Source organism: Colias eurytheme, chromosome 22 (assembly GCF_061535395.1).
Source record: "Colias eurytheme isolate Ceu_HAF_F1 chromosome 22, ilColEury1 Martin Lab GWU primary, whole genome shotgun sequence".
Lineage (NCBI taxonomy): Eukaryota > Metazoa > Arthropoda > Insecta > Lepidoptera > Pieridae > Colias > Colias eurytheme.
Genome location: NC_143001.1, coordinates 8,043,981 through 8,069,603, shown reverse-complemented (window position 1 = coordinate 8,069,603; position 25,623 = coordinate 8,043,981). Strand labels below are relative to the sequence as shown.

Below are 25,623 nucleotides of genomic sequence, written 5' to 3'. Positions count from 1 at the left end.
AGTTTAAAGTGAATCAAGCGCGTGGTCAGACGCGCGCATCGTCATGACGAAAATATTGTTTTGTGCGGTTTTACTTGGATTGTGTGTGTATGGTTAGTTATCTGTGCTGTTTTTTTAATTTATATTGATTATTAGTTATTTATTAAATATTTTAAGTCTCGTATATTGTTGTGGTTTTGTAAAAAATTGCATCAAAATGAAGTTTGAAATGTGCTTGTTGCGATTTTTGAGTCGCAATGACATGTTATTTGTAAGTGTAAGATATATATTATATAGGTATTAGGTATGTATCCATGGTATGTATGCGTGCGGAAAATGTGACATTTCTATGATTGTTATCTATTTTGAGGACTGCAGTAAACAGTGCAATGTGTGTTTAGACTAGAACATCTAATGCTAGATAACATGTCTTCTGTAAATTGCAAGAAAGTATAATAATTTCAAAAGTGAAGTCTTCTCTTCTCTTCAATATTTTCTATTGATTTTCTATATAGATCAATAATTTATATCTAGACTAATATCTTTTACAAATGAAAGCACTGTCTATCCATTAGATTATTGCACCTGATCAGCTGAACCGATTTTGATGAATTACAGAAAAAACTACTAGCACGGCTTTACCCGCGTGGTCGAAGGAAATTCTCATGAGAATGAAAACAGTAATTTTTAACTTGGTGAACTAAGTTAAAAATTACCCTTTAGGACAGTCTATCCTCCCAACTATCTCCAGATACAGAAATCTAAACACATCGCTCTGTTACGACGTGAATGAAAGACAAACTAACAAACAAGCTTTTGCATTTATAATATTAGTAAGGATATTAAAGACACCGTCGACTATTTCCTGAAATAACAATCTTGAAGAAGTTTCTTTCTTTCTTTCTTAAAATATAAGATAGTTATACGACTCTACATCATTCATATATATACTTACTAGCGGTCCGCCCCGGCTTCGCCCGTGGTACATATGAAAAATAGATGTTGGCCGATTCTCAGACTTACCCGATATGCACAGAAAATTTCATGAGAATCGGTCCACCCGTTTCGGAGGAGTATGCAGACTAACATTGTGACACGAGAATTTTATATATAAGATAAGATATGATATGGATTTTTGTCTCTACATCCGTCGCTCCCAAAAAATATAATTCCAAGAGAAGCCACGGGAGGAAAGCTAGCTTGAACAAGTGTAGGTATTGAGTTTCAAACGAGTTACAGTTATGACGTCATAACTGACAATGCATTGGGGAATCCTCGAAAGTATTAAATTACACCTTGTTGTAATTAATATAATATAGTACCTTTATATTAATAACCTTTCGCAGATGACCCTTGACCCGAGAAATATATCTACAAAGCTAGATTATCTATACTTAATATTATAGAGCTGAAGAGTTTGTTTGTTTGAACGCGCTAATCTCAGGAAGGTCCGATTTGAAAAATTATTTCGGTGTTAGATAGAGGAAGGCTATAGGCTATAATCTTCACGCTAAGACCAACAGGAGCGGAGCAATGCGGGTTAAACCGCGGGGTTATAATATTAATGTATAAAGTATACAATTATCGATAATAAAGGACAGAACATAAATAAAGCATGATCCGTAAGTTGAAAGTGGATCACAATCGAGTCTAAAGGAGTCGGTTACAAACAAACATACAGGTGAAGCATACATGCGTGTTAAAAACGAATTAACATTTGTACCGATGTCCAGTAAAAAAAACAAACAGATAGTAAAAAGACATTTCAAATCTAGTTCAGACACACATAAAGTTATTTATGACACGTGACTTTATTTCGAAGAAACCACAAAAACAACGGCTTATCGTAATGTTTATGTAAAAGTGATGATTCAGGGATTTCGTCATTTCAATAAATTACATTATTTGTATTCGAAATTTTAACGAGGTCACACGTTCGACTCTCTTATTTACACGAATCAATTATGCTTTTTTGTCAAATAATTTTTTTTATTACTTGCTAGCAGAAATTACTTTTTTATAATAAGGCTCGAATAAATTAATAAAATAAAACCACATTTTTGGTGCTAAATTTTTTAAACGTTTACACGTTAAATAAAATATATTAGAGTATATTTATAGGCTTTTGTCCGAAAATTTCCATAGGTATATTTTTGCAATCTGTTTACAAAAACATGTGCCTAGTTTTCAAAGTTCATTCTTTGCTTAGTTTGGCGCTAGATGGCATAATATAATTTAACAGAGACAAGTATTTTTACATATTTAATTATTTATTATTTTTATATCATCTCTACATAAATCAAAGTCGCTTCCCGCTATCTGTATGTCACTCCCTATATGTACCTACAGTATGCTGTGAGTATGCTTACATATTTAAATTTTGACGGATTTTGATGTGGGTTTTTTTAATACCTAGATAGACTGATTGAAGAGGAACTTATTTATATATTATTTGTGATGATATTCTGTCATCATGGATCTGGAACTGAAAAGCTTCAACAAAATTGTTTCAATGATTTCTATTAATAGATACATATTTGATTAATAACTTCACATATTTTTACAAATAAATCCTTAACTTAATATTCTATAGAACAAATAAGCATTTTATAGCTCGATAAGATAAATGCAAAATATATTTATAACGAAATAGCCGGTTAATTCTTATCGTAACGGTAAATCATTTTATTGTTCAAAAATCGAATGTTCTAGAATCATGAATAATGCTTTTGTTCTATTTATATATTTAAATGATCATATTGCAAGTATGTAATTTGTTTTGTTTAAATAAAACAAATATTTATAAAGTCTGAGACCTGAGTAAAAGAAAGAAAGAAAATATATTTATTTGTTCAAGTAACATATTATATTATGTTTTTACATTTTACACATCTTTACTAATAATATTTACTAATCTTCTCTATAGTATAAAAATGAATCCTAAAATGTGTTGGTAAGCGCATAACTTGAGAACGGCTGAACCGATTTCGATAATTATTTTTTTATTATATTCCTTGAAGTACGAGGATGGTTCTTAATTCTTATGTAGAGAAAACGTAAATATGTACCACGGGCGAAGCCGGGGCGGACCGTTAGTAATATTATAAAGCTAAAGAGTTTGTTTGTTTGTTTGTTTGAACGCAGGTACTACTGGTCCGATTTGAAAAATTCTTTCGGTGTAAGACAACAATTTATCGAGGAAGGCTATAGGCCATATAGGAAGGCTATATCATCACGCTAAGACTAACAGGAGCGGAGCAGCTAGTATCAATTAATATTATTCTTAAAATTCGTAGAGTTCGAAACTCAGTTTAAATATTGAAATAAATCCTGATTTATCGCTTTTAATTTCAAAAGAAAGTTAGCTTAAAATAGGTTAAGACCGCAGTGCGACGAGCGTGTGATAATTTTTGGCACCTGACTTCGCCTGCATTTGACTACCGCATTCTTTTCACCGACTGTGCATAATTTAAGAGCTATTGCCTTTTATTTAAGTTATAAAGTATAGAGAAAAAGGTTAATATCATGTAAAATATAATAAAGAACGATATGAATAAATGTTTAATGATTTATCAAACTTATTACTGATTTTAAGTAGGTATTTTTTAAGATAATAAAGAATTTTATGCAAGTGACGTTTTTCTCTATATTGTAGAGATATTAGAAATAATTATTGTTTTATTTATTACTAGATTTCCGCCCGCGGCTCCGCCCGCGTTTTCAAAGGAAAACCCGCATAGTTCCCGTTCCCGTGGGATTTCCGGGATAAAACCTATCCTATGTGTTAATCCAAGTTACCCTCTATATGTGTGCTAAATTTCATTGTAATCGTTCAGTAGTTTTTACGTGAAAGAGTAACAAACATCCATACATCCATACATCCATACATCCTTAAGATTAAGATTAAGATAAGATTAAGATGACTTAATCTTGGTTGTTAAGAGACAGTTTTAGTTGTTTTATTAATAGTAATTAATTAAGAAAAAAGTTTTTCTGGAAAAAAAATTGGTTGTGTAAGAATTTGTTGATTAAACTTTTTCAACATAATATTATGCTTGTAGAAATCTATAAAGATAGCCTATGTCATTCTTACAGTATACTCAACTATCTATTTAGGAAAATACATCAATATCTATCTAGCGATTAAAACATAAAACAACATCGTCTGCATTTCAAACAGTTTTCAGCATGTTAATTACTCTGCGTAGTTTTAAATTAAAATACATTAAAACTATTTTTGATTTCAAAACAAATGACGTCGTAGCATAAACATTGGCCTTGATACTTTATCACATGTTTTCTATTTATAGGAAATAAATACATCTGTTATAATAAAACTGTGCATAGACAGACATGCAGCGGAAAAGGTTTAAAACAATGTAGCTTTAACCGACTTGATAAAAAGAGGACGGTTTCTGAAGTAGGTAGAGACGAAATCTTTTTGTTAGTTTGTTTTCAATGCACTTGATAAATGGTACATACAATTGCACGCCTCATAAGCGAAGCGTTGAGGTGGGTACTACTGTCACTTCGCGCAAAACATCTGATTTTTCAAACTTAAAATGTCTTTATGTATCATACATTGCACTTGTAAGATAATACATACACACACATATTAAGAAAAAACACTATTTTTAACATTCATGATATTTTTGATGTCATTTTTGTTATTTAAACTAGTTAAAAAACAGTTTAATAAAGTTCTGTCTTGGACGTCCGTGTGTCTGTATGTGCGGAGGATTTTCTTGTTAACACGATAGCGACCGAAATACTTTACTAATCGAGTCTTTTTTTTTCTCTTTCGCTTGAGTATGCTCAGGAATAGAACCCTTTCATTTTTCAGGGTCTGATTCGATGTGGTTTAATTGTTATTAAATAAACAAAAATATTAATTAATAAATAATTATTAAAAAAAATTATGAGGCGTGCACTTTTGGATTTTCTAAATTATTTTCTTTTGTACTGAATTTATCTTATTGGAACACTAAGTTGTTTGTGTATAAGATTTTATCTTAAACTCAATTGTTATTTTTTGGTAAGTTTGTGATAAAAGATACATTCCAAAATATTATATGATAAGAAAGATGAATTGTATCAATAAAATTTTCTTTTACATACTGTATTTAGCTTTACACTAACTAGGTGTAATTGCCATACATATTTTGGTCATTAACGAACCCGAATGATTGTTATTCTTCTATTCTTTCTATTTGACTTTTTTTTTAAATAAATTGTAATACAAATTCGTACGCGAATATAATTAATGAAATATGAATGCGAATGTTTGTTAGTTTGTCTCCTTTTCACGTTATAACGGAGCGATTTATGATTTTATATGACAGTTGGAACCTATATAGAGTTGCAACTTTTGACCGAGTTGAAAAATTTCATTCCCAAGGGAATTTCCTTTGAGTATTCGAGCGAAGTCGGGAGTTAAAGCTAGTTATCTAGTTTCAAACTTTGATAGGAATTAGGTCATGCTTACTAGTGGTAAATTATTTATAGAGAACTAGAGGTCCGCCCCGGCTTCGCCCGTGGTACATATTTCGCAATAAAAGGTAGCCTATGTCCTTTCTCGGGTATCAAAATATCTCCATACCAAATTTCATGCAAATTGGTTCAGTAGTTTAGGCGTGATTGAGTAACAGACAGACAGACAGTTACTTTCGCATTTATAATATTAGTATGGATTTAACTGTATTCTGATCTATGAAGGATTTGAGATTGTTTTAACATGTAATATACGTGACTTTAGAGGTATAAAATATGTAAAATGTTATTATTAGAATTATTATCTTTTTTTCAAGCATCTTAGATATAATTTTCTTTCCATTTTTATTTTTTATCGTCAGCTATCTCTAAGTTATTTTAGATTTCGGAGATTAACCAAAACAAACAGATCAATTTTATTTTGAATTTTCATATGGATCTATGTAATAAAATAAAATATTTAAGAGTAAATTTAATTTCGGGTAAGATGAGATTTGAGTAATATTTTTGTTATAGCCGAAGTGGGATAGATTTACCATGTACATATATAAATAACTTAACTGCGTCTGACATTTGTTTTTCTCGATATAAAATCTATGGGGTCCCTTATAGTTCACTGTGCGGTTCAGTCTGCGGCTGCCCGCAATTGAGTGAGTGTGTGCACGTGGTTGCAAAATGCTTGCTCTCATCTCGTGTTTGCAAATAAGGATGCACCTAGTACTTCTTTCTTTGCTTTTCTTCTTTACGTAACGTGTGTAAATGTAGTAAATAGCTGCAACTTCTTCCACTTCCATCTTTGAAATGGATCGACATGACCGCAAATCGCAACGGTTCTTCAACCGCATCCTGCGGTCAGCCGCATAGTGCGTATGAACCCTAAGCTTGTTAATAAAAACAACTAAAATATACCTAATATAATCTTTGCGTAAATAAAAACTTTTAAATCCAAATAGAGCAAGATAAGCCGCTGTTTATTTAAGGATGGGTTACCATATTATGGTAGACTAGCTTTCCGCCCGTGCATTCGCCCGCGTTTTCAAAGAAAAACCCACATAGTTCCCGTTCCCGTGGGATTTCCGGGATAAAACCTATCTTATAAGTTAATCCAAATTATTACCTTCTATATGTGTGCTAAATTTCATTGTAATCGGTTTAGTAGTATTTGCGTGAAAGAATAACAAACATACACATACACATCCATCCTCACAAACTTTCTCATTTATTATATTAGTAGCAATTAACATATTTAATACTAGATTTCCGCCCGCGGCTTCGCCCGCGTTTGCAAAGGAAAACCCGCATAGTTCCCGTTCCCGTGGGATTTCCGGGATAAAAACTATCCTATGTGTTAATCCAAGTTACCCTCTATATGTGTGCTAAATTTCATTGTAATCGGTTCAGTAGTTTTTACGTGAAAGAGTAACAAACATCCATACATCCATACATCCATACATCCTTACAAACTTTCGCCTTTATAATATAATATATTAGATATTAGATGGTATTCATGTACATAATGTAGTATAAGATATTTATATATCAGTGAACACTGATACTATACTAGTAGTTGTAACATTGTATTTATTTGTCAAATTTAAATATTTGTGCTTTCCGTACGCGATAAAATTCAAAAGATAACAATCGCTATTTTAAAGCAATTTTATTTGTTTCAGTTTTTGCTGATGTGAACAGCGAATGGGCCGGTGATTATGATTATAACAGCTACGAATATGTTCCAAATGAGAAAGAGATTGGCGAAACGAGTAACAAAGAAATAGATGAATTTCGTAAAGAAGTAGAAGATTCTATAGCTGAAGCAGTAAACGACGACTATGACATCATCGATTATCAGTTTGAAGACAATAGATCCGAGGCAGATGATAAACCAAATGGCGATGGAGCTGCAGATGTTAAAGAACCTGACGTACATTTTTTCTCTGAAAACACAAATTCCCACGAGGAAAAGGAAAACGGTCTATCCGATGAAATTTTAAAATACGACGAGAAGAAAGAACCAGAGCAAGATATCATTGAAGAAACTAAAGCAATTCTAAACGAAGATGATGGAAATGACTTTGAGAAAATTCGACCATTGAGTCAAGATTTACCTGATATAAAAGATATAGTAGATGAGACAAAGAAATTATTGAATGAAACCGATGATAGCTTCGACAGTAAAGCAAACGTTAAAAATGTAAACGAAAATGAAGCTGAGAAAGTGGCAGAAGATAAATCTGAGAAGATAGTTCAGTCTCATGATGAGTTCAAGTCTTCATTGAATGAATTGCTTGACACTTTGCATCAACTCGACGGTGATGACAAAGATGATGAGTATGACTATGACAGTCAATTTGACTATTATCCAATCAATGATGATAAACTAGATTCTGAAAAGCCTGACGAAAAGCCGCACGATGATGAAATACTGATAGATGAGACTTCATCAGTCGATAGCAAAACAACGCAAACTCCCATATTTTACTTAAATGATGCTCTGCCAGCTGCAGAATCTAATTCATCTCAAGCTGTGGAGATAACAGCCCATACAACTTTATCTGATGATATTAAAACTACGGAAACCTTAGAACTAGAAACAGAAAAAGATGAAAAAGCAACAACTCAAATCGTAGATCAACCGACAACAATTGCGCAGGAAGTTACAGGAACAACAGTAACAAATGAAAACAAAAATATTACAAATGAAAATATAGTAGCGCAATCGAAACCCGTAAACACGGTTCAAATTCAACTGAATGTTAATGAAAATACGAAAGTAGTGTCACCGAATTATCCTAATGCGTACCCGACATACCAAATAACAGATTATATAATAACTGGTGACGGTGTAGGCATCGAGATGAACGTCACGGACTTCGCAATTAACAGTTTTGTTGGAGACTATGTGCTAATCATACCAGGTACTGTACCGAGTTCTCATTAATCATTATATGTAGCATAGAAATATAGCTTCATTTTAAGATAAGGGAATTTCGTTTCAATAAGCTTGTACAATAGTTATAAAGTGTAGAGAACTAGAATATTTTACTTAGTTTTACTAACCAAAATAATTTTTAAAGTGTAATGGCTCATTCTTAACACATTCGATTTATTATTCTCGCTTAGGGATAATATTTTTTGTCACTGAGAGACTGAATTTAACCACATAATATCCATTGTTTTATATTTTTCAATATTGTAAATTTCTCTTGATATCATTTTTCTTTTTTCGTTTTGAATACAGTAATTATACAGATATAAATCCATAAGTGCCCTAATTTGCCATCTCATATTCAGCAATTTTTTACTCTCTTCATATCCATATCTAATGCTAAGATAAACATGCAAATACTAACGATAATGCTTGACAATTAGAACATGTATCTAGCTCAAGATCCTTTCAGGTCAAACCACCAAGGACAGTTCCGATGGTATCCTCGCCACTTACACCCTCAAGAGCGAACGAAGGTTCCGTTTCACTGATGTTGACAGAATGTTCATCAGGTTTGAAGCGATGCAGGGCATGCAGTTCCAGAGAGGCTTTAGTATCAGTTTGAGAATGATTAGTAAGTTTTACATGAAAAACAAAATTGACTAAGTTACTTAACAAAAAGTTATTAAAAAGAGTCACGCGTGTCAGAAGAAGAAAAAATCGTCGCCTTATTTTATTTCGTGATGATATTGCCCTGACGCAACCTTGAAATTATACTCACAACACGCCTAAAGAAGTTTCACTTCAATAAACGTAGTCAGTGTGAAACCTAATTTCTGATCAAAAGGCAAATGTTTAAAAGATATTGCATCGACTTTGATGTAAAATACGGTCAGAGTAGTACATTCATACATACATATTTATATACTCTTTTTTGTACTTGCACATAACAATAATAATAGTAGGTGCTCAAAATAAAATACAGCTTCTTACTTTTCAACCATTTATTCCAACCATAAAACAATAGTTAACATTAGGCCAATAATTTAAACTAAAACTACATTACAGTGCCAAGAACAGACGTAGTAGTAGACGAAGACCATGAAGAAGAACCAGTTATCAAGACCTCTGAGGACAGTTTCCGTGTGAACTTGGGAGGGGTCTCCGTTAATGGTTTCTTCGCTATTGAGGAGGATTTCCGTAAACTGGTCGCTGATATGGCCACTATGTATATCAATGCTAAAGGAATTGATATGGGATTGAATACCACGTAAGTATAATTAATTTTTACTTTAAAATAGTAATTAGTATTAACTCTAGTGGCTTTGGTTACAAAGTAAAGAGTAAGGAAACAATAACCTATATTTTGCAATCAAAGTTTTAAAGACAGCTTTCAGGTTAAATTTTTCTATAGGTTTTAGGAGACAGAATAACACACATCTATATACGACATAAATTATGGATTATATGGAAAATATGGACAAGATATAACGGATAAAAATCGACATGAAATTAATTTTGATAACGCATAGTCAAAAATGCAATAGCTTAAAAGCCACTATCATCAATAATTAAAACTTTGTCTCTACCGATCGATTATTCGATCTTCGGTTAAATTTTATAAACTTGGACTTAGTTTCAAACATAAGCAATTTTCACTTTATCTTCATAATATACCTTCTTAGAATTGAAAGATCTAAAATTTATAAGTTTTTCATATATTTGAGCTAAAACACTGAAACTAATGCCGGCTACTCACCTACCTGCCGCAGGGGCAATATTGGAACAATCTCGATTGCACGGCCGCGGCCGGCCGCGGCGGTCGGAGCAATTTCAGTTGTTTTCTAAATTGCCCCTGCTTGCCTATACACATATTAAGGGTGTAATTTCAATATTGCCCCTGCAACTGAAGGTGAAGGTAGGTGAGTAGCCGGATTTAATTGGATCCTTAATGGTGATGTGTATAGGCAAGCGGGGCAACTACAAAACTTATGAAAACCAGTCGATCTATTTTCAAGATCACAAGATCAAAATATGTACATACATACTCATGTAGCACTATTATTTCAGTATACATTACCTCCATTGTTGAAACATGTTTATCAGCTGTATATAATCTGTATTATATAATAATAATAATTCATTCATTTATTCAAGTAACCAGGACTCATTTTGTTAGTAACAATTATAATCTTAAAAATTATGTTAGTAAAAATAAAATTTATTATGACTGCTAGAAATGTACTCCACCGCTACAGAGCTATCAAGGAAGCAGACAGTCTGCAGCAGTGGTTCACATACCAGCAGTCGAGCCGACTCGCTATACAGCGCATGATTTCATTGGGGCTGTCCCGCACACGGCGCACCAGGGATGTGCATCTCTTTCGCATTGTAGCGTAAAAACAGTCTATATGAGCTTCTGCAAACATCCCTGATGCGCTGCAATAACGGGGCAGCCCCATTAACACCCGGAACGCATTATTATATTGAACACGGAGCGAGCTGTAAGAATGTTGAGTATGACTAGCCCATAGGCTGCACGTGTAAAAAGATGTACAATACGCACGAAATAGGGTTTTTTTAACTTCATTAGAACAACGTGCAAACCTACGAGCTATCATATTTGCCCTCACTGCCAGTGCCCGTCGTTCCCTTTCAATATCATCATCGTCTCTGAGTCTAGGGGTCAATATGTGTCCGAGATATTTGAATTTAAAGACCCTCCCCAATGGCACTCCGTTCAAACGTATTGGGGGTAAAAAATGCGTAACTCGGCGCCCAGACTCAAAGACCATGACTTCACTTTTCTTAGTATTGTAGACCAATCCATGAAGAGCAGCGTACTCTTCACAGATGGCCACTAATCTTCTAAGACCGCAGATTGAAGCACTCAGCAACGCCATATCATCTGCGTAACTTACATTGTTGATGCAAACTCCATCAATATGACAACCAATCCTTTCGTTGCTGAGTGATTCAATCAGCTCGTTGACATATACATTGAAAAGCGTGGGCGAACTTAACCCCCCCTGCCTCACGCCGCATTGCAGCCCAAACGGCTGAGATAAAGCCCCCGCCCATCGGACTTGATTGATCTGGCCTCTGTACCAACATTTAAATGTGTTAATAAGAGAGGACGGTACATTAGCTTTCTTTAACTTATCCCAAAGGATATCATAAGAAACCAGATCAAACGCCTTCGACAGGTCAAGGAAGCACGCATATATTGGCGTATTTCGGTCCATATAGTACTTGACAGCCCACTTTAAAGACAATATTGCACTTTCCGTAGAAAGTCCCGATCGAAATCCAAACTGATTTTGGTGTATTTCTACGTACCTGTTTAGTTGTTCATTAAGCAGGCTGTCAAATACCTTTGCAATTACCGTTGCAAGAGAGATAGGCCTATAGTTGGTCTGGTCCGCTAAATCACCTGTTTTATTTTTAACAATTGGCACTACGATAGTTTTTGTTAAATCACTGGGAAGATACTTATGCTGAATACAAAGATTAAAAAACATTGATAACACTCTCGATATGTGAGGCCCTGCATACTTTAGGTGCTCAATACTTAGACCATCGTGACCGGGAGACTTTCCTTTAGACATTTTACTTATTATTCGTTGAATTTCTAAAGCAGTGACTTTAAATTCCCGATCATCCTGATCCACAGTATCAGGCACAGACAGACTCGGACCTAATGGAGACGTAACTTTAAAATGCTTAACTATTCATAAATAATATGTTATCAACTGATAACGCTCGTAAATAAATTGAAGTGTCTGCATGATTAATAGAATTATGTTTCATTGTGTTTCTTGAATATATTGTTTTTAATTTGAGATTTTAGACTAAATTTCTGAATATTTTTATAAATTGGTTTTGCTTCTTTCCGTTCGAATTGTTGGTTAATTTCGATTTAAATAACTTGTAAGAAATATTTAATTTCATAATGTATAAAAACAAATCTTAAAAATCGGTCATGCAAATGAAAAAGTGTGTTTTACATGATGTAATGCTTGTTTTGAGAAAAATTACTCACGAAAAGCAGGCCAGTTTGATAGTAACGTTGTAAATATTTGTGTGAAATGTATTCAGATGAAAAATTGGTTATTTATCAAAGATTCCCAATAATATTGCAATATTATTTATAGGGGATTCGATGTAGAGCTACAATTTATCACTCTACATAGTATAAAACAATATCGCTGTCTCCCGTCACTTTGTGTGCTTAAATATTTAGAACTAGTGGTCCGCCCCGGCTTCGCCCGTGGTACATATTTCGCAATAAAAGGTAGCCTATGTCCTTTCTCGGGTATCAAAATATCTCCATACCAAATTTCATGCAAATTGGTTCAGTAGGTTAGGCGTGATTGAGTAACAGACAGACAGACAGAGTTACTTTCGCATTTATAATATTAGTATGGATTACAAAACGGATTTTGATGTGGATTAAAAAAAAATAGATGATTCAAGAGGAATATTATTGTATGTAGATTGTAGATATATAATTTTCGTTTTCCTTAAAACGTTGTACTTACAATGAATTTTTTTATTGAATTTCCTTTTTTCCCAAGAAAAATTTAGAATTTAGATTACAAATAACAACAAACTTCTGAATCATAGAACTAATCTAAAATATCAATTTCCAAGGTTACAGATAAAATTGTTTACAAATGACGGAGTTCCACAACTATGTAAAAAATTATAAAACTAAAGAAGAATATGATCTAAGCTCTACATGAATAAATCGAAGTTTAAATCAAATTTTTTCGTCACTCAGCTAAAATTCCTTTCAACGGTGACCCATCCACACACTGACCGCGCTGAAAGTTGCTTAACCAACAAATTTATCACCCGCTGTGGGCAAGCCACGATCCCTGATAATAGCGATGACGCAGTGTACCAATTACATATTGGAATATCTGGGTTAATCCGTACAATATATTCTCATTACAAAACACATATAAATTTTGTATGTATGATTGTCTCAATAAGCTATTTATGATTTGTAGGATTTAAGCTTAAAGCAAAATTATTTAACCATATAATTATTTAAACATATCATAGATAACGTGTCCAACATCAACCATTAATTAAACAAAATTGATAATCTCAAAGATATCGAACCACATAACGCGTCAGCCATAATTGCGTTCATTCTCCTTACAAAGTCGGACAAAAACACAAATACCAGCATCAAAGAGAATGCCGACAAGTTTTACAATGGCCCCCAAAGCTCACGGCACCCCACCGAAACTTTTAGCAGGACAGCGCATGCGCGAACTGGACGCATGCGCCAACAACGTCACATCTATTTTAGTATCCATCTCTCGCACCCACAGAGCGGCGCACCGCGCTTACAAAATTGTATTCTCACTATCGCACCCAATCAAACGAGAAAATAAATACAAAACAACACAAGGAAAAGCCAAAAATAATCAACTCGGTCCCCAAACATGATAAAACAGATAACAAGCGAAACTAGAACTTAAACAACATTAACATAAGTGTTAAAATGCAGCAATGCGCCACGACATCGATCACAGTATTCCCTGATGCCAAAACTTCCAACATATAGTGTCAAATATTTACCATGGAGCCGTTTATCGATAGGAACAACTTTGCGGTGAGCGCGATGGTGACGGTAGCGATGCAAATATTATTTTTCATGATCGCTTCCTTGTCCCAGAGCGACAAAGTTACGGATTTCACTGGAGGTGCCAATTTTATTATTATCGCTTTGCTAACATTCTTCCTCGGCCAAGGAGGGAACAATTTGAAAAGTTATGACAGCAGACAGCTGATGGTGACGGCTTTCGTTTGTTTGTGGGGCGTGAGGCTGTCCGGGTACCTCATATATAGGATATATCACATCGGCAGGGATAAACAATTCGAGGATCGCAAAAGTAACACGCTAAGATTCGCCGTTTTCTACACATTTCAAGCGGTATGGGTTTATATCGTCAGTTTGCCTGTGATTATAATAAATTCGTCGCATCATTCATACCCTAAAGCGCCGAAAACGATGACAACATTGGACTCAGCTGGCGCAGGTGTTTTTGTATGCGGTTTGTTGATAGAGACGTACGCTGATTTGCAGAAATTCGCGTTCCGACAAGAACCGGCCAATCAAGGGAAGTGGTGTAACGACGGGCTGTGGGGCCTCTCCAGGCACCCGAATTATTTCGGTGAAGTAGTCCTCTGGTGGGGCATATTCATAATTTCACTCAACGTTATCGAAGGCATCGAGTTCATTGCAATATTATCGCCTTTGTTCACGATGGCCATTATATTGTTCTTATCAGGAATACCGTTGCTCGAACGATCGGCGGATGAAAAGTATAGAGATAACCCAGATTATTTATATTATAAGGCATCTACGTCACCCTTTATACCGATACCGCCAGCATTTTACGTGGAAGTGCCAAAATTCCTGAAATTTGTGATGTGTTGTGAGTTCCCGATCTACGACTACACGCGGGAGGACTTCGCGGCGCCTACGATCGTCACCGAGACCACCAGCATATCCATGGTGCAGTCTCAGACATAGCTACTAAACGCCGCACGTGACATCGTTGCGGCAAACGAAAAAAACAATCCGAAATGTCAAAACCCACACAAGAACTTGTGATACACGGCCGAGGAGCGCCCTCCGAAAAAATTGCCAAATTCATTGCCACTGAAACAAAATAATACGTTAGATATGAATCGTTATAATACATATATGGATAACTTGCGAAAGAGCAAGAAACTTGCATTAGATTTAATAGAAGATACTAAAGATATTATACTTGAAGAAGACGAAGCTCCTATTAAGAATATAAGATTAAGATCACCTTCAGATGATTTAGAATTAAATAAGCCTAGTACTAGTAGAACGGAACGACCTACTGAGTTCGTTAAATATGGAAAAATTACATTTAATACAACAGCAATTTTACATCATTACCCACAAATGAACAAAACAGAGAATCATGTGCACCTCACAAAGAAACTGAATTGTAACTCAGATAAAGCAAAGACAGATAATAACAATATATCTGAACCTGATAAAGTAGAAACTAAAATCACGATAAACAACATTGAATGTAATGCTAATAATAATGATTCTATAATTAGAGTGAATAGTGTAAGTAATGTAGAACCGTTAGATGTGCTGAAGAAGCCGGTTAAGTTCACTGAAGAGAAGCTTGTATGAGGGTTGGCCTCCTTTAGCCTACATTTTGAGAGGTGGAAATTTTGGTACAGAAGGCCGGGGAGAGTGAAACAAAACATATCCAAATATAAGTTGCTGTAAATAAAAATAAGACTGGACAAGATATACCTGATTTTAAATACATAGAAACAGAATATGTAGAATTTGCTGTTGTACATAATACATTGTTAATAGTGTATTGTTAAAATAATATTATACCTATGTATAGATGAGATTAGTCGAATCCGTCTCAAATAGAATAAACTAATTATATTGGTGTATGAAGATTGGATTGTGGAAATTGGTAAGTTGTTAGATATTTAATCAAATACTTTCGCAGTGTATCGTTCTCTTATCATACCTAATAGTTATCTTTTGTCTTAGAGTCACTTTTCAAGATCTGGGTAAATGATAGGTAATATTTAAAATTGTGGTGTAATACTTATAAAATCAAGTGACATACTTGTTCCTTTGTTTGATCTTTCATAAAAATATGAGTCTTTAAGTTATGTATCACGGTGCATATACATCAAACGAGCGAAAGGTTATTTTGACCCCACTATGGCAAATTATGTTAATGTATACAGGCGAATAACAGGGAAATAATACTCTACATTATTTCGTTGTTTTTAGTGTGTTCGAAAAGATTCTATGCAATGTTCTAATGCTGAACAATACTGAATACGAGTTTTCGTTTACACTAAAAGATCTCTTGGTCTTCTTCAGCAAGCAAGAGCATTGTTTTTTAAAGAATGTTCTTGCTTTAGCTCTATGTTCGTTTGGTGTAAATGAACCGTCATATTGGAGATTATTTTTCTAGAGGCTTAAAAATGTATCATAAATCAGTATTTAAATAATATTTTATTACGCAGTATTAAATCTTAATCTTATATATAAAAATGAATCGCAAAATGTGTTGGTAAGCGCATAACTCGAGAACGGCTGAACCGATTTCGATCATTCTTTTTTTATTATATTCCTTGAAGTACGAGGATGGTTTTTATGTAGAGAAAACGTAAATAATTAAATATGTACCACGGGCGAAGCCGGGGCGGACCGCTAGTACTATTATAAAGGCGAAAGTTTGTATGGATGTTTGTTACTCTTTCACGTAAAAACTACTGAACCGATTACAATTAAATTTAGCACACATATAGAGGGTAACTTGGATTAACACATAGGATAGGTTTTATCCCGGAAATCCCACGGGAACGGGAACTATGCGGGTTTTCCTTTGAAACGGCGGGCGAAGCCGCGGGCGGAAATCTAGTACAATATAATTATGGATTCATAAAATATTATGTACCACTACTTTTTCCTTGGTTTGCACTCTACTTGATCAGGATTGATCTCTTAATCTCCATAAAATTTATAACTTTCTTCACTGAAAAATTAACCTTCATGCTGCTGTAAAGATTCTTAGATTTGTATATTATAAAAGTCAATCAAATGTTGCCGAGTGGTTCCATTAAATATAATACTTGCACACAACTAGGTACACACTTTTACAAGCACGTAACTTATAGGCAATGTAATAAAATATTATTTTTTCATTGTCAGGGAAGATTTTCACTATTTTTATTATCTTTACCCTCAGTGAGGTTAATAAAGCACTAAAATCTAAAAATAACAACACTCAAACTAAAATCCAATTAGTGTATTCGGTTTAGTTACATAATACCTAGATTTTGACCAACTTCAAATAAGGAGGATTACAATTTCGGTATGACTATAAAATTATCAAAGAAATCTTATAAAAAACCTTTTATTGTTTACAAGTTTAAAAGTGAAGTCCCATGTCCCCAAGTGGGGTAAGGGGCAGATGCATTATGCATACATCTGTTTCTTTGATCGATTTTTCTTTAGGGACAAGTAGGTGATCAGCCTTCTGTGTCCTGCCAGACAGAGACATTTTTTTTATTCGTCTCCACCGGGAATCGAAACCAGGGCCCCTAGGTGCTACGCTCACGCGTCAACCACTGAACCAAGGAAGCGGTCGTTTACAAGTTTGATTGTAAAAAATAAATTCTCTCTCTCATTTATGAAATAATGAAGCGAAATAATGAAGAGAAAATAAAGTTCTCGAACGGTTAACATTAAAGAAATAGTTTATAATAAATACACAAAACATAATATTATGTAAATAGTATTTTTAATACATTTCTGAGAAATGATATCTATAAGGATATCTCAATATCGCATCTTGACTGTTTACCTAGTATCGTCTTAAATTCACGATAGAAATGCGTAGATAAATCGAAGAAACCAATCCAACATATTTATTGAAATCGAATGTTGTTTATGTAAACTTTGCAAGACGTATTGAAGCAATAACAAACCTATTTTTAGATTTTCATGCCCTTTACTAAATATTTTAACCTATTTAAAATAACATTAATTATATCACGTCCCTTCTACCTTAAATGTTATACTACTAAAATGTTACACTAAATTTAATTTTAAAACCCACTGAACAGAGTCCAATTTCGCTTGTCACATAATTTTTCTAAGAAATGCACTCAAGTGTTAAATTAGATCTAAAATAGACCGAGCGCGCTGCGGGGAGATGTCTAATTAAAGCTATTTATAGGCCGGGAGGTAATTGGCCTAATCGCTTAGTATCTAATTTTGAAGATGTAACATCCTATTTGATGTAATGTATGGGTTACTCATGTTTTATGCTGTACTAGTTCAAAATTTCTTTTACATTCTTTAATTTTAGATTAGGCAATGCTATTGTATGTAATATTTATTGCGTAGATTTCCGCTCGCGGCTTCGCCCGCGTTTTCAAAGAAAAGCCTGTATAGTTCCCGTTCCTGTAAGATTTCCAGGATAAAAAGCCTAGCCTATGTATTATTTTGGATTTTCAGCTACCTACATACCAAATTTCATTGTAATCGGTTCAGTAGAATTTGCGTGAAAAAGTTACAAATATCCATCCATCCTTAAAAACTTTCGCATTTATAATATTAGTGGGATGTGTTGTTTTATCTTTGGTATAATATAATATATTGTTTGTTGTATCTTCTTTTTTGACTATTTATTTTATTTTGTGGTTCTTTAATGAAATGTCACATTTCAAGTTTTCATATTTGCTCTATATTTTGTGTTTCTTCCAAATTTCTACTGAAATTTTACAAGCGGATATTAAAATTGATATGAGAAATACCTAGAGATATTTTTTTTAACTAATTACATTCTAGATTTGGGTGTTACAGCATTTAAATACTAAAGAGGAAAATTACTGTATTATTTTAAAAATTAAAACGTGTTTTTATTGACGATTCAAAAGTGCTTCTAAACAAAGATTATTTGAATAAATAAATATTAGAGTTTCTAGCTATTCTGAATATCTATCATATAGAGGCGTTATCAGTGAAACAATGCAGTGTCTGGCGAGGTTCCAAATAGTGATTGGCTAGGTGCATGTTGCAGGTATGCGTATAGGGTTGCCATATATAGCGTGGAACTTTCTAGATGTTTCAAATAGGTAAGTAGAAAAGGGAATTTTAAAAGGAAATAGGCAGCAAAAAAGAAGCGTTTTATAATTACTATTCTAGGTGATTTTAACTGGCAAAATAACTACATAGTATAATTAATCAAAGTCGTTTCCCGTTGTCCCTATGTATGATAGATCTTTAAAACTACAAAACGGATTCTGATGATTTTTTTATAGATAGAGAGATTCTCGTGAAAGGTTTTTTTTTAATAAATACTTATTGGGCTTGATCAATGCTTACTTTACCTACATGAAATTAAAATATTTTCTCTTATATTTTGTAAAATTCTTATACTAGTCTTTGTTCACATACGTATATTATTTTTAATACCTATTGGTGTACCTTTTAATTGGCGTAGCTTTGTATTTATTCATCTCAAAAATTGTATCACTAGCTGTAAGCATAAATAAATAAATAAATAATTATAATTTGTTAAGGTTTAGACTTCTTAGTCTCTTGGAAAAGGGCGGGTTATTTGAATTCGATCATAGATATCGAATAATATGGAATTTGCAAGTGCAAAATAAAATACACGATGAAATGAATTGCTTTACTAATATTATATCTTTAAAAACATGAATCTTTGACATCTAAATTGTGCCAGCCCTAAATTTTACAGTCTCTGCGATGAAAATGGTACGCCTTTGTAATGCAGCACTTGTATGTTACAGTCTTTTGATCTCAGATATTTGGAGTTCTTACATTACGACTATCTTATCTGTCTATTTGTGTTGTTTGATGTTAATAGAAGACTTAAAAACTGCAGAGAATTAAAAGTGCAGTATACCCAATACTGCACTTTTAATTCATTAATAAAAAGAAATAGTTAAAAACAACTAAATCAAACTTAGATATAGGTACTCGCGAAATTATTATTATCTAGCTAACCGCCCGCGGCTTCGCCCGCTTTGTCTAAAACCTAATAAATTATCTAATATATTATATGTACTAAAACCTTCCTCTTGAATCACTCTATCTATAAAAAAAATCGCATCAAAATCCGTTGTGTAGTTTTAAAGATTTAAGTAATTTTAAAGATTTAAGTGATTTAATAGAGAAAGAGAAAGTGACTTTGTTTTATACTATGTAGTGATGTATATTGTCACCGAAGCTTGATAAGTGTACAAAATTTGAATCGAATCTGTCCGTTTAAGATGGGTCAAAATCAAGAAATACTGATTGTTTCAATTATCTCAGACTTTAGAATATAGAACCGCATTATATTTCTATTTTCACTGCTGATAAAATTATAAATATACATACATATTATAATGTATGAATTCTTGCATATTATATAATATTATAATCTTATATTATGCAAACTCACGTTGAATATTATTATAGATACTGTATATTCTTGGCAAGGTTGAGGTTAATATTATTAATCTTATTACGTCAGCATAAATTTCATTTTCATGTGTTATGTAACGCCATACCATAAGTTCATAAAGTTTAAAGGTTATTATTTAGAGACTCCACCAGTTTATAAAGAGATTAGCTTTTTCTTTTGTTCTTAACATATTAATAATTATTTAAGTTTATTTATTGTTCCCGAAAGCTCTCTGCTACTAAATCGATTTTCATAATTCTGTCACGGAGTATTTTTTATAAGCCTTTAAACAATATTAACTATAGTATTCTCGTGACTACGTTCGCTGTATTATATTGAAAATAATGGAATAAATATCATCACTAAAATACAAACTCAAACTCAAACTCAAACATTCATTTATTCAATTAGACTACTATTTAGTAGCACTTTCGAATCGTCATTACATAAGTGTTTTTAACATTTACCACCGATTCGGAAAGCAGTATCTACGGAGAAGAATCGGCAAGAAACTCCATAGTTGCTCTTTTAAATCATGTCAATATTACATAATATGTAACTTATATCTAACTACATAATAATATATCATACAATACAATACATAGTCATCCGTTACGTCTGTCTGTTGGCGTTAAACTCAAAAACTGCTGCATCGATTTTCATTCCGTTTTCTAATGGATAGCGTGGTTTTGAAGGTTTCATCCAGAAGTAAATAAACCATCTAGTAATTATCAAGTGTTTAATTTCTATTCGCCACATTTCAGGTTAGAAATCACACAGATCAAAAAGACGGGCATTTGCTACCAAAACTGGCCGGGTTCAGAGCAGTGCGTGGAGGTCACGTTCGCGGTTCCTCTGCAGTATGTAGCTGATGATGAAGAGGATCTGGAGACGAGGTTGACTGAGCAGGACCTGCAGGACATGTGGGAGATGTACTCCAGGGTCGATCCGTTTGCTGTGCGGCTGGAACAGCTTGGTGTTGTGGTAAGGTTTTAATTCAACCAAGCTAAGGTTGTGGGTTCGATTCTTACCCCGGGAAAATATGTGTGATGAACATAGATGTTTGCTCTATGTCTGGGTGTAAACTATCTATATAAGTAAATATTTATTTACAATTATATATGTACGTTTATCAGCTATCTGGTTTCCATAACACAAGAGAAAGCTTAGTATGGGATCAGATCGTGTGTCAAAATTGTCCTGAAATGTATAAATATATTTTTACATTGATTAATTTGTATTGTTACTTTTTATTTGATGACCAGATAGATATGATATTTGTTATTTTATACTTAATATGAATATTTTGTCATGTTTATGGAAGTTTGACTTTAAATGGTACCAAATACCAATCTATAGACTTCTGGAAACCAATTAAATGAATTATTTTTAAATGAATAAAGAATAACATAGATCGAGATTCTTGCAGATTCTCCATACTTCAGAATATCTATTACATGAATAAAAAGAAGTAGCATACCTACTTGATTAGAATTTATCAAACTTGCTTATTCCCGCAAAAAGGAGTAGGTACTTATTATTGTTTAAGGGCCGATTTTTCAACGCTTGGATAAAACTTATTCGTCGAATAATGTATAAAACTACCATTTTTAAAACGTATTCTAATTGCCCGTATTGGATAGTTTACGTGACATTTTAATATTATCGTGTAATACTTTATTGGACGGATAAGTTTTATCCAAGCATTGAAAAATCGGCCCTAATTCAACTTACGTTCGTAATATAGAGAAACATATACCATTTTCCAGGAATTCACGTACCCCAACGAGCGCAGCGTGGTGACCGTGTGGCTGGTGTTAGCCGCTGGCGTGGTCATCTCGATGGCCATGCTCGCCTTCGCGCTGTGGCGGTTCAGCTGCTTCGAGGAGTATACCAAGTGAGTACACCATACTCTTCTTCTTCTCTATCTCTATATACATATGTAAACTAATACATTTGTACAATTCTCGTGTCTCAATGATAGTTACTAGTTACTTACAAGAGTCAACGTTTGCCCTATATATAAAAACTAGCGGTCCGCCCCGGCTTCGCCCGTGGTACCTACATGTTTAAACTATCCTATCTCTCAAGTTGGATCGAACTACACATGGTATGCGAATTTTATTATAATCGGTTTAGTGGTTTAGGAGTACATTGAGGACAAACATTGTGACACGAGATTCATATATATTAAGATGAATCCCTTTTTTCCCTTGGTAACGGCATCACGCGTGAACGGCTGGACCGATTTCCACAATTAGTTTTTTGTTGTGTTCGTTATTGTCCAGAAAAAGGTCTTATGAAGGAAAGTCTTGAGAAATTTGCGCCAAAAATTTGTAAAATTAAGAAATCTTAACGGCCATTTAAACTTCACGAGTTTCACAATTCACCGTCGGGTCAGCTAGTTCTTAATAAAAAAGAATCTTTGAAGTAAAAATTTCTTTATAAAACGGTAGGATTTGAGTTAAATATGAACTATTTATTAATATTTATTAATAAACTATAAAACCCTCTATTCCAGAATGCCCTCCTACAGCGACACAGACAGCTTGAACGACAAGCGCGTGCTCGACCTGTACCCGACCCCGCACCAGACGCTACCCCCCCTCTATACTGAGGACTTCAACTGGGCGGACGATAAATATGATATTACTAAAGGTTTGTTTATTTAACTGTTTTATTATTAAGCTAGCTGCGCTCCGCGGTTTCGCCCGCATAGCTCCGCTCCTGTTGGTCTTAGCGTGATTATATAATATTATAAGCCTTCTTCGATAAATGGGCTATCAAACACCGAAATACTTTTTCAATTAATGATCTTGAGATTAGCGCGTTCAAACAAACAAACTCTTCAGCTTTATAATATTAAGTATAGATAGTTAGTAAGTTCGAACATATCCTATATTACTGTTTTATCAGGACAAGATCAGCCTGATCTTTACTTAATAAAAGACGATTTTTTTATATTTGTGATTGAGTAAATGTGTGCGTGTGCATTTGTGCATATACCCGTCTATATTTGTGTGTGTCTTTGTTAGCGAATACGTGTTAGATATTATATAATTAATATAATTTTGAAATTTTCTAATTAATACTATTCTAATAAAAATGTCGTTTTACAGATCACGGCTACTCAAACAACAGTTATTTGCGCGACGATATGTTTGACATCGACTCCGACGAGGACACGCTTCGTACTCAAAACGGGTAACCTTTTACTCAAACTCAAACTCAAACATTTATTTATTCATCTAGATGTCTTATTTCACAAAAAAAGCACATTCATTTCAACAGTTACAAACATGTAATTGCATTTTTCAAATTATATTAATTTAATAGTTCTGTTCATATAAAATATGAATGAAAAAATAAAACTGTCTGCAGTATGTCATAGTATCATAAATTTTTAATAATTATTTTCTATAAAAATAATAATAATTTTCAATAATGTTTAATTGTAACTTATGCATGCAATGGTTATTTATTATGGCAATAGTTATTTGTCGTTGATTTTACGCGAATATTTTACAGAAATGAATTTCAATGTTTAAAATAGTAGTAATAAATAGGGTAATAAAACCACGTCTTAAAAAAATTGAAAGCTTCTAAAATTATTACTATTCAAAGAATTAAAAAATTCATGCAGGCAACGACAAATTTACAGTAATTATAGTAAAGAACAGATAAACAATAAATTCAATTTAAAATACTCGTGTAAAATCAAACAAAAACAGTTCATCCATTAACAATTACACAACCAGCTGAGCGCATTCTATAGCTGTGTTTCAGCAGAGTTTCACCATTTACGATTTATCATTTCAGGAGGTACACCACAGACGTGTAGCCGTATGTTATCGGTATGCTTTTTAACTTTACTAACATTTTTGCAGAATTAGTTTTAAGTTTTTCAGCATGAAAGTAACCAACTTTAATTGGTCGGGTTATAAGTTGAGATGCAAATACAATTTTGCATGCGATAGAAAAGGATCGATATAGAATAATGTTTAAATAGTTTAATAGTCGAAAATCTTGTATTTATTATTCAGAGAATTGCAATCAGACGGGAAAGAGAGTCCTTAATAATAATTTAAAGATAGTAAATATATTGTATATTAGAATAGTATTAATTATTATATTATCTTAGCTATTTGTCGTCTTAAATACAAGACAGTGTTTAAATGTGTTCCCTCCACGTATGGCGATGATAGTCTACTTTCCTTCGCCCGCGTTTTCAAAGTAAAACCCGCATAGTTCCCGTTCCCGTGAAATTTCCGGGATAAAAGTCCATCTTCATACACTTTCGCATTTATAATATTAGTAGGATTATAATATTATTTGTTGTTAAGTATTAATTATTATATTGTTGTTCCCATTATCACAATGAGGATTTGTGTTCCAATGTGTGTTTCATCGCGATACGTGCAGTGGAACGCGTTAGCGTCGCGTTCTTTAATAAGAAAAATATTTATTATTTTATTTAATAATTTCAGATATCGACCTGAAGCCATCAGCCCTCGTGATATTTACCACGTGTGATTGCACCAAATTTAGATTTAAAATTAGTTATGACGTAATTGTAAATAAAAGTTAAGACCTGTTTGACAGTTATGAGTTCTGTTGTTTATTCTTATTTTTGATTGAAAGGTCTTTTCAATAATAACCTTAAACGTTAATTGGTTTTATTTTAATGTAGTTATCGAAGAGTTTGTTATTTTAGAGACCAGAGTCGTAAATTTATGTGTAGGTACATAGCATAGGTATCTCATGACATTTTTTAAATAATTTTCTATACTTAATTTTGTTCATTTTCTGTAATAAAATAATTCAATAACTATAGAAAAAATGCTACAAATATGTAAAATAGGTCTTAAATTAACTAGTACCTATCTAATTTTTTCAAAATTTCTTTAAAAAATGTGTTTTTCGCACTGTAAATATTTATTTGCCAGATTTTCTTTAGAACAAGATATTTCTTTCTTTTCTTTTAATTAGAACAATTTGAATTTATAACTCTGATCTTTAAAATTAAGTAAAAAAATACGAAATAAATATGTTACACATACTATCTATTATAGGTTCTATACAGACTGTTGTGATGTTATATACCAAATTTTAATTCTGTTGTAAATTATTTCTTTTACTTTATATTTTATTATTAATTTAATGATAATTTTCAGTAATAAATGGTTGTGTTTTGTA

The 25,623-nt window shown here is 33.1% G+C and overlaps 2 protein-coding genes across 3 annotated transcripts; both read left to right on the top strand.

Annotated features, from left to right (window-relative positions):
- Nucleotides 1-25,623, top strand: LOC149898793 (uncharacterized). Of its 2 annotated transcripts, XM_090115016.1 has the most exons (10): nucleotides 1-92; nucleotides 7,143-8,387; nucleotides 8,871-9,032; nucleotides 9,467-9,668; nucleotides 21,192-21,411; nucleotides 22,197-22,324; nucleotides 22,949-23,085; nucleotides 23,547-23,631; nucleotides 24,247-24,281; nucleotides 24,915-25,623. In XM_090115016.1, exons 1-9 carry the CDS (start codon nucleotides 44-46, stop codon nucleotides 24,266-24,268), a joined length of 2,250 nt encoding a protein of 749 aa, XP_089971142.1. In that variant the 5' UTR covers nucleotides 1-43; the 3' UTR covers nucleotides 24,269-24,281; nucleotides 24,915-25,623. The 2 variants fall into 2 exon arrangements, with proteins under 2 accessions (XP_089971142.1, XP_089971141.1); XM_090115015.1 differs by lacking the exon at nucleotides 24,247-24,281.
- LOC149898794 (uncharacterized) lies at nucleotides 13,737-14,961 on the top strand. Its single transcript, XM_090115017.1, has one exon. It carries the CDS (start codon nucleotides 13,995-13,997, stop codon nucleotides 14,949-14,951), a length of 957 nt encoding a protein of 318 aa, XP_089971143.1. The 5' UTR covers nucleotides 13,737-13,994; the 3' UTR covers nucleotides 14,952-14,961.